The 10697-nt window shown below is 47.9% G+C and overlaps 1 protein-coding gene across 1 annotated transcript; it reads right to left on the bottom strand.

Annotated features, from left to right (window-relative positions):
- Positions 1 to 3337: 3337 nt before the first annotated feature.
- Positions 3338 to 4114, bottom strand: LOC147979612 (uncharacterized). The gene has a single exon (XM_087515282.1). The coding sequence runs from the start codon at positions 4112 to 4114 to the stop codon at positions 3338 to 3340; it is 777 nt and encodes a 258-aa protein (XP_087371408.1).
- Positions 4115 to 10697: the final 6583 nt, after the last annotated feature.

The following is a 10697-nucleotide window of genomic DNA, read 5'->3' as shown; positions in this document are numbered from 1 at the left end:
TGGCGTGTTCGACATTCAGCTTCTTCAAGAATGCAGATCGGATGCTCTTTGTATGTGGGATCATCTTGCACTTCAATCAGTTCCGGATCCACTTCACGTTCCGGATCCTTGAAGTATCGACGCAGTTGCGACACGTGGAAGACATCATGAACGTGAGAGAACTGAGGTGGCAACTCCAGTTGATAAGCCACCAGTCCACGACAGGCCAGAATGCGAAAAGGACCAATGTAGCGCAGAGCTAGCTTGCCCTTGACTCCGAACCGATGAGTGCCTCTCAAAGGAGTGACGCGCAGATAAGCTTGTTTGCCAGGTTAATAAGTTGAACCCCAGTGTTTCCGGTCATATTTGCTCTTTTGGCGGGACTGGGCCGCCTTGAGATTATCCCGGACAATGCGAACCTGCTATTCAGCTTGTTGAATAATGTCTGGACCAATGAGCATCCGTTCCCTAGTTTCTGACCAATTCAGAGGGGTTCGGCACTTACGTCCATAAAGCACTTCAAAGGGTGCCATCTTCAAGCTGGCTTGATAGCTGTTGTTATAAGAGAACTCCGCATAAGGGAGAGATTCTTCCCACTTCTTGCCAAAAGAAATAACACAAGCTTGAAGCATGTCTTCAAGAATTTGATTGACTCGCTCGACTTGGCCTTGGGATTGGGGATGATAAGCAGTGCTCCAGGTAATATGATTTCCCATTGCCTCTTGAAAACTATCCCAGAACTTCGAAGTGAATAAACTTCCACAGTCTAAACAGATCTCCTTCGGAATGTCGTGGAGTGACACAATTCGGGATATATACAAGTTTGCTAATTGACTAGCAATGATAGTCTCCTTGACTGGCAGAAAGTGAGCAACCTTCGAGAATTGGTCGATCACGACAAAGATAGCATCGTTACCTTTCTAGGACTTGGGAGGGCCAGTGACGAAGTCCATCTGAATCTTATCCCACTTCCATTCAGGAATCGGAAGTGGTTGTAGAAGTCCAGCCGGTTTCTGATGTTCTGCTTTGACGCGACGACAAACGTCACATTCTTCGATATATCAAGCAATATCTTGCTTCATCTTGGACCAACAATATTTCTGACGAATGTCTAAGTACATCTTGGTACTTCCCGGATGAATAGAGAGAGGGGTGTCATGCGCTTCTTTCATCACCTTCTCTGTCATAAGCTCGAATCAGGGTACCACAATGCGATCTCTGAAGTATAAGGTTCCATCTTCACCAAGTGAAAAATCTCTGGATTTCTCTAAGGCAAGATCCTTTTTCATTAGATCAACATGAGCATCTTTGGCTTGAGCAGACTTAATTGCTTTGAGAAGAGTTGGTTCCAGGACAAGGTTGTTCAGAGAACCCTGTGGAAATAGTTGAAGGTTCAATTTGCAAAGTTCTTCATAAAGGCGAGGCTGAGCTTTATGAACCATGTGGTTATTGCAATAAGACTTACGACTTAGGGCATCGGCCATTACATTAGCCTTACCAGGGGTATAGGATATACCGCAGTTGTAGTCAGCAATAGCTTCCATCCATCGCTGCTGACGGAGGTTCAGATCTGGCTGAGTAAACAGGTACTTCAGACTCTGATGATCGGTGAAGATCTCGCAACGATTACCAAGAAGGTACTGTCGCCATAGCTTTAATGCATAGATAACTGCAACAAGCTCGAGGTCATGAACTGGGTAGTTCTCTTCATGAGGACATACTTGACGAGAGGCATAAGCAATCACTCTGCGCTCTTGCATTAGGACAGAGCCTAATCCTTGACGTGAAGCGTCGCAATAGATGACAAGTCCTTGCGAGAATCAGGGGGAGCAAGCACTGGGGCAGATGTCAGCTTGTCTTTGAGTGCCTGGAAACTTTCCTGACATTTGTCTGTCCAATCGAACTTAACGCCTTTGTGAAGCAGATTGGTCAGTGGCTTGGCGATCTTGGAGAAGTTCTCAACAAAGCGGCGACAATAGCTGGCTAGACCGAGAAAGCTTCTGACTTGCTTGACAGTCTTCGGAGGGTTCCAGTCAAGAATAGCCTGAACGTGCTCTGGGTTGACGGCAATACCGTCCTTGGAGATGACATGACCAAGGTAGGTGACTTCGGGTAACCAGAATTCGCACTTGGAATACTTGGCATAAAGTTGATGTTCTCAAAGCTTCTCTAGAACAAGCCGAAGATGTTCAGCATGTTCTTCTTTGTTCTTTGAATATATCAGGATACCATCCAGATAGACTACGATGAACTTGTCGAGGTAATCCATGAATATGTAGTTCATCAGACGAGAGAATGTGGCTGGAGCATTGGTCAAGCCAAAAGACATGACGGTGCACTCGTAAGAACCATAACAAGTGACGAATGCGGTCTTTGGAATATCCTCTTCATGAACACAGATCTGGTGGTAACCCAACCTCATGTCGAGTTTAGAGAATATTGATGAACCAGCAAGTTGATCATACAGATCATTGATCCGAGGAAGGGGATATTTGTTCTGAATTGTAGCTTGGTTGATAGGATGATAGTCTTGGACCAAACGGTTTGTTCCATCCTTCTTCTTCACAAAGAGAGAAGGTGCTCCCCAAGCAGAGGAACTTGGACGAATGAAACCACTGCGAAGAGATTTGTCGATTTCCTCCTTAAGTTCAAGGAGTTCATGAGGTGGCATCTTGTAGGGTCGTTTGGCGATAGGAACGGTGCCTGGTTTCAAATCAATAACGAACTCGACAGCTCGGGAAGGGGGTATTCCTGGAAGTTCTTCTGGAAAGACATCTAGGAAGTTGCAAACAACTGGAATCTTCTCAATTCCCTCAAGAGGTGCTGCGTTCAACGCATTCAAAGCATAAAGTCGTGCTTCAGCATTTTGTACAATCTGAGCATGGTAGCTTACTATCTCATCGGAAGGATGTAGGAGATGAACGACTTTGGTGGCACAAACGATAGAGGAAGTATGTGCTTTCAACCATTCCATTCCTAGAATGAGGTCAATGTTGGAAGACTCTAGAATAATGGGAGAAACATGAAATTCCAACTCTTCAATTTCAACGGGGACATCGCGACCAATCATGGTAGTTTGACACTGACCCGTAGGGGTGCGTACCACTATCGGAGTGTTCATGGGCTCGCATCGAATGTCATGTGCATATGCAAAATTTTCTGACATGAATGAATGTGATGCTCCTGAATCAAATAAAACAGATGCTGGTACTGAATTAACAAGGAGAGTACCCATCATAGTAGCAAGCTGGTCTTGAGCTTCATTCAAATCAATGTTGTTAGCCTGCCCACGACCATATGGTCTGGCATTGTGGTTGCAGGGTTGATTGATACCACGAGCATTAGAAGGCAGAGCCAGCTAATTCTGATTCTGAGGGCAGTTCCTGGAGTGGTGGCCCAGAAGGCCACACTTGAAGCACAGACCATCATTGGGATTGGGAGCAGAAGCTTGGGGTGGTACAGCCCGAAGGGGCAGCCTCTGCGGTGGAGGGGGAAGACGAGATGCAGCATAAGACTGTCTTGGTGCAGGTGCAGCTGGACAATACATGCTGTGGGGAATCCATATCTGACGCTTCTGCGCTGACGGGCCCGAAGACGAGCCAGCGTCACGGCTACGCCTAAGGGATCCCTGGTGTTCCTGAAGACCAGTCTCAACCTGAATAGCCTTGTTCACCAAGGTGGCGAAGTCGGCAAAGTCATGAGCGAGCAGTGCTAGCTTAATATCAGGGTGAAGTCCATCACAAAACTTCTCTTGCTTACGAGCATCAGTCGAAATGTCTTCTTCAGCATAACGTGCCAAGTCCAGAAATTCCCGCTGATAAGCATCTACAGACTTGTTTCCTTGGGTGAGGTTGCGGAAATCTCGCTTCTTCCTGTCCATGATTCCCTGAGGAATGAAGCGGGCACGGAAAGCAGCTTGGAAATCCGGCCAAGTGATGACCGTTCCAGTAGGCAGGGTACGCCTGTGGCTGTCCCACCATTGAGTAGTGGGACCCTTCAGAAAGAAAGATGCAAAGGTGACATAGCTAGCAGGTGCCACACTAGCAAACTCCATTTCATATGTGATGTCGCGGAGCCATTCATCAGCATCAAGGGGTTGATTTGAGCTGGGGTAAATAGTTGGGTTGAGACGCATGAAGTCCTGCAGAGTTACTGGGGTTGGCTGTTGATTCATGTTCGGACGAGGAAACTGAGCCATCATTCCTTCCATGAACTGGCGGTTCAGCTCAAGTTGTTGCATCATTCCAGCAAAGAATTTGGGCGGTGGTGGATTGTTGGCACCACAACCATGACCATCGGGCCTAACCATCCTGCTAACATGTAACAGGGGGTAGTTCAGCATTGAGCATTTGCAAAGACAAGGATCATTCATGATAAAACATGCATAATGAAAGAGGTACGATGGATACCACTTCGTAGTCAACACGATAGTGTGTGTACTATTCAAAATACTAATCTAAGAACTATGGCTTATCCAACTTTGGGGTGAATGTGGTCATGGGATCCTAATGTTAGAGTTAGTAAATTCATTTAACCCGAATGGAAGAGAGATCAGAATCCCAGAGTGAAGATCAAAGGGGTAAAAGATCCTAATACCACCCAAATGGCGACGTGGGCCCGTAAGACACACATCCATGTTAGTAAAAGTTTTTGTAGTGACTAGACTCAACTTCGGCAAAGGAGTTGGAAAGGGGGCTACCTACAGGCAGTCGGTTCTGATACCAACTTGTGACGCCCCCGATTCAATCGTACACTAATCATACACGCAAATGTGTACGGTCAAGATCAGGGACTCACGGGAAGATATCACAACACAACTCTAGACATAAATTAAATAATACAAGCTTTATATTACAAGCCAGGGGCCTCGAGGGCTCGAATACATAAGCTCGAATACACAAGAGTCAGCGGAAGCAACAATATCTGAGAACATACAGGAGTTAAATAAGTTTGCCTTAAGAAGGCTAGCACAAAAACAACAACGATTGAAAAGGCAAGGCCTCCTGCCTGGGAGCCTCCTAACTACTCCAAGTCGTCAGCGGCCATCACATAGTAGTAGGCACCCTTGGGGTAGCAGTAGTCTTTAGTGGTGTCGTCTGGCTCCTGGGATCGCCATCTGGTCACAACAATCGGGTATGGGGGAAAAGAGGTAGCAAAGCAGCCGTGAGTACTCATCCAAAGTACTCGCAAGACTTACATCAGATCTAAACTAAGTATGCATATGTATCAAACGAATGGGTTGTATCTGTGGACTAAACTGCAGAATGCTAGAAGAGAAGGGGAAAGCCTAGCCTATCGAAGACTAGGATCTTCAAGTATCTTCAAGCATCTTGCAGCATTTAGAAGAGTACAGATCAACATAACGTAAAGTAGTAGTAGTGTTATCAACCTCGGCCAGAGATCCTGTCTCGACTCCCAGCGAGAAAGCAATCCCAGAGCCATACTATCCATTTCTCATCACAAGTATCCAGTTCTAGTTGTATCGATCGGGATACAACTACAAGTGTCCGTTACCATAGGACAGGCTATCGATAGATGTTTTCTTCCCTGCAGGGGTGCACCAACTTACCCACCACACTCGATTAACTCCGGCCGGACACACTTTCCTGGGTCATGCCCGGCCTCGGCCAAACAATACGCCGCAACCCGACCTAGGCTTAATAGAGAGGTCAGCACGCCGGACTAAACCTATGCCCCAGGGGTCATGGGCCATCGCCCCGGGAACTCCAGCATGTTGCGTGGGCAACCGGTGAGCAGACATAGCTACCTCCTTCAAAAAGGCAGGTGCTTAAGCAGTCCAACCCGGCGCGCGCCTGTAACGCCCCGGATATAACTTTCCCAATTTGTACTCCAACTCTTGCCGTTTCCGGCACTAAGTTATATTTATTTCTCGGGTTCGGGTCTTTGTCTCCGTGTGTTGTTTTCGTTTTCATGCATCTCGCATCATGTCATCATGTGCATTGCATTCGCATACGTGTTCATCTCTTGCATTCGAGCATTTTCCCCGTTGTCCGTTTTGCATTCCGGCGCTTCGTTCTCCTCCGGTGGTCATTTCTTCCTTTCTTTCGTGTGTGGGGTTTAAACATTTCCGGATTGGACCGAGACTTGTCATGCGGCCTTGGTTTACTACCGGTAGACCGCCTGCCAAGTTTCGTATCATTTGGACTTCGTTTGATACTCCAACGGTTAACCGAGGGACCGAAAAAGGCACCGTGTGTGTTGCTGCCCAACACCCCTCCAATTTAGCCCAAAACCCACCAAACTCTGCTCCATGTCCTAGAGCGTTCGATCACGATCGCGTGGCCGAAAACCGCACCTCATTCGGACTCTCCTAGCTCCACTTATGCCTATATATACCCCCTCCATTTTCGGATCTCGTCTTCCCCGTCCAAACCCCACCCCAAAAAAAAAATCCTTCCGCGCCGACGGACGTGTCCGCGCTAGGCCGGACAACGTCCGCCGCCGCCCGCCTCAGCCACCCGTGTCGCGCCACATGGCGCCGGACCACATCCCCGCCGCCAGGCCCGGCAGGCCCGTGGCCGGCCCCCAAGGCCCACGCCGCCGCCCGACTCCCTCAGCGCCTCCCCGCCGCCTCCTTCGCCATCCGCCGCCGCCGGCATCGCCGGTCGCCGCCGCACCGGTCCGCCGCCCGACCGGCCGCCCCATCGCCGGATCCGCCGCCTCCAGCCGCTGCCGCGCCGCCCGCCGCCTCTAGCCGCTGCCACGCCGCCCGCGCTCCTCGCCGCCGCCTGGGCGCACCGGCGACCGCGCCCACCCGCCGGACTTCGCCGGCCGGGTCGCCGGCGTCGTCCCGCACCGCCACCACCGTCGGCCATCGCCGGCCTCCTCGTCCCCGGACCGGATCCGATCGGGAGTGGGATCAGATCCACCCACTCCTCGATCCAAACGCAGCCCCGCCGCCCGGATCCCGCCGTCCCGGGATACCCTCGTCCCGTTGACTTTTTGCGCAGGGTATAAATTTCGTCTAAGTCCCAGAATTCTTGATCCATATGCCTATGTTCGAGGCCCCGTAACTTGCATCCGTAGCTCCGTTTTGGACATATAGTATATCAAAATGTTCGACCCGACGAGTACATCATTTCATTCCATTGCATCATTCTCTTTTGAGTTCATCTTGATGCCCGAAATGCTTTTAGAATGAGGCTTCGTGAGTTAAATGTCAGATCCGTTAGTTCATCCTAGACTTTTGTCATTTTTGCCATGATTAATGTGTGCATGATATGCCTATGAGTCCTTGACATGATTTGTTAAGCATTTTGTCTTCTTTCCAGAGGTGCAACCCATGCATTTTTAGGATGTGTGTGGTGACTTGTACAAACTTGCAAAGTGAGGCACCCGGTAAATCAGTTTTCAGGGACTTGTACAAACTTGCAAAGTCTGGGATATTTTAGTTCGCGATGCCATATGTTCAGCTTGTTTCCTATTGATCCGTGCCTCTTTTGAGGATGATCTGTAAGGGACTTTTGTTAATCATGTTATGCTCTATCCATCCATGTCTTTACTTGCAAGTTTGGTTCACACTAGGTTGATTCAATCGAGCTCTACTTTTGCATCGTTGTGAATTTGGGCAGATCGTTAACTCTTTTGCGATTTTGCCGGTGCTATTGTAGTTGATCCGTGTATGCTATGACATTATTCTTGCCATGTATAGCTAGAATTTTGTGCCTTCTTAATGGATGTATTCTTGCCATGCCATGACTTGCACCGTAGTGAGTGCATCGTGCTCGTTTACATGCCTTCGTGAGTTATATTTCAGCATGTCTCAGTTTTCACTAAGTCTGAAAACTGATTGTGTTTTATCTATGTTCGTGGGCTCGTTAGTATATTTTGTGATCCCTTTTGGCCCCAGGTCATTTTGGGACTTTTGTTAAGCTTGTTGAGTAGCTCCAGTCCATGTTCTTGCTTTTCATAATGAGGTTATGTATCATGTTGTTTCGCCGCTCCGATGAGAGCATCGTGGTCTGAAATTTCAGACTAGTGTTGATTTCACCAAGTCTGAAATCTGTTTTGCTTATTCGTTTTTGCCATGTTTGTTTGAACCTCATAATGGTTGAATTGGCCGTGGCTCAGTGCTAGTGTTTTGTTAAGAATCTTGTGTAAATCACTGCCATGTCTTTTGTTGTCATGTTTGGTCGCTGTAGCATGTTCATTTCGTTGCGTTTAGATGCCTACTTGCTGTAAATCGTAGACCGGTTCATTTCGTAAAACGCTTGCCATTTCCAAACCGTAACTCCGATTCCAATGATCTTTATATCATTTTCAAGCGATTTCATCCCCTATATCCAGTGGCACACTTGGTTTTCCAAGTTGAGGCCAGGTTCATGCTTTTCCTGTCACGTCTTGCATTTCGCATCCCGCATCGCATCCCGCATTGCATGTCATCTTTGCATCTTATTGTTCGACCTTGCACGTGGTTGATTGTATTCTTGTTGCTTGTTTGTCTTGTTGGGTAGAGCCGGGAGACGAGTTCGCTAACGAGGAGCCTGTTGAGTTTGCTTGTGAGGGTCCAGACAACTCTGACAGCTTTGCAGGCAAGATGATCATACCCTCGAAATCACTACTATCTTTGCTATGCTAGTTTTGCTCGCTCTTGCTATGCCAATGCTACGATGCCTACCTTTTGCTTGTCAGCCTCCCAATTTCCATGTTGAACCTCTAACCCACCATGTCCTAGCAAACCATTGATTGGCTATGTTACCGCTTTGCTCAGCCCCTCTTATAGCGTTGCTAGTTGCAGGTGAAGATTGGAGCCGTTCCTTGTTGGAACCATTTATTTACTTGTTGGGATATCACTATATTGCTATGTTATATTTATGCATCTATATACTTGGTAAAGGTTGGAAGGCTCGGCCTCTCGCCTGGTGTTTTGTTCCACTCTTGCCGCCCTAGTTTCCGTCATATCGATGTTATGTTCCCGGATTTTGCGTCCCTCACGCGGTTGGGTTATAATGGGAACCCCTTGATAGTTCGCCTTGATTAAAGCTTTTGCAGCAATGCCCAACCTTGGTTTTACCTTTTGCCACCTAGCCTTTTTCTTCCCTTGGGTTCTGCAGACTCAAGGGTCATCTTATTTTAACCCCCCCGGGCCAGTGCTCTTTTGAGTGTTGGTCCCACTGAGTGATGTCCGAGGCTACCAGGCGCAACTCTGGGCTGGCTTACCCGACGTCTTGCTCATCTGAGTGTGCCCTGAGAAAGAGATATGTGCAGCTCCTATCGGGATTTGTCGGCACATTCGGGCGGTGTTGCTGGTCTTGTTTTAACCTGTCGAATCGTCTTGTTGTACCGGGATACCGAGTCTGATCGGTGTGTCTTGGGTGGAGGTCTATTCCTTCGTTGACCGTGAGAGCTTGTCATGGGCTAAGTTGGGACTCCCCTGCAGGTATTGAACTTTCGAACGCCGTGCCCGCGGTTATGGGCAGATGGGAATTTGTTAATGTCCGGTGGTAGATACCTTGAACTAAACTTAATTAAAATGAATCAACCGCATGTGTTACCGTGATGGCCCCTTCTCGGCGGAGTCCGGGAAGTGGACACGGTGTTGGAGTTATGCTTGCGCAGGTTGTTCTTCTAGAATCTCGCTCGTGCTTTGCCTCCTCTTCTCGCTCTCCTTTGCATTTAAGTTAGCCACCATACATGCTAGTCGCTTGCTGCAGCTCCACTTACATTGCCTTATCCTTCCTACAAGCTTAAATAGTTTTGATCGCGAGGGTGCGAGATTGCTGAGTCCCTGTGGCTCACAGATACTATAACTCCAGATGCAGGTCCAGGTGATTCCGCTCCAGGTGACGATTACGAGCTCAAGTGGGAGTTCGACGAGGACTCGCAGCGTTACTACGTGTCTTTTCCTGATGACCAGTAGTGGTGCCTAGTTGGGGTTCGATCAGGGCCTTGTCGCATGTTGGGTTCTTTTCTATTTTGGCGCCGTAGTCGGGCCATGAGTGTTTGTTTGATGGATGTTATTTATGTACTTTGATGTGACGTGGCGAGTGTAAGCCAACTATGTATCTCCCCTTATTACTTATATTACATGGGATGTTTATGATGATTTCCTAACTTGCGACATTGCTTTCAATGCGGTTATGTCTCTAAGTCGTGCCTCGACACGTGGGAGCTATAGCCGCATCGAGGGCGTTAAAAGTTGGTATCAGAGCCTTCCCCGACCTTAGGAGCCCCATTGCTTGATCGTTTTTAGCAGCCGAGTTGTGTCTAGAAAATGTTTTGAGTCATTTAGGAATTATATATCGGAGAGCTTAGGAATTCTTTTTACTTCCCAGTCTCCTCATCGCTCTGGTAAGGCATCCTGACGTAGAGTTTTGACTCTTCTCTTCTCTAATTTCACTAAAAAAAATTTTAGGATCACGCGAGTATCTTGGATTTGTTCCGATGGCTTATGATGAGAATACTGTCTTGGTGCCTCCTGTCAGGGGTTTAGTGGAAGTGTCCCAGGGAGTTGAGCTCTGAGGTGTTGTCATCATAATTTTATCGTTGCAATTCTGGAATACTTGAGATATGTTCGCCGACATCGAAAATCTCTTTTATGCAGTTCGTTGGTGAGATAACCTCGACGCCACCCAGTACTGGGGCGGGAGTTCGGGAGTATCGCCATAACTTGTATAACGGATGCTTTTCGAAGGTTGAGGTAGATGTTTTCCGAAGGTTTCTTGGTTATGTGTTGAAGGATGGATACAGCTGGATGT

This window comes from Triticum urartu, chromosome 3A, assembly GCF_056163025.1.
Source record: "Triticum urartu cultivar PI428250 chromosome 3A, HENAU_Tu73, whole genome shotgun sequence".
In the NCBI taxonomy this organism is placed as follows: domain Eukaryota; kingdom Viridiplantae; phylum Streptophyta; class Magnoliopsida; order Poales; family Poaceae; genus Triticum; species Triticum urartu.
Note: the sequence above shows the minus strand (reverse complement) of the source record. Positions and strands in the feature narration are given on the sequence as shown.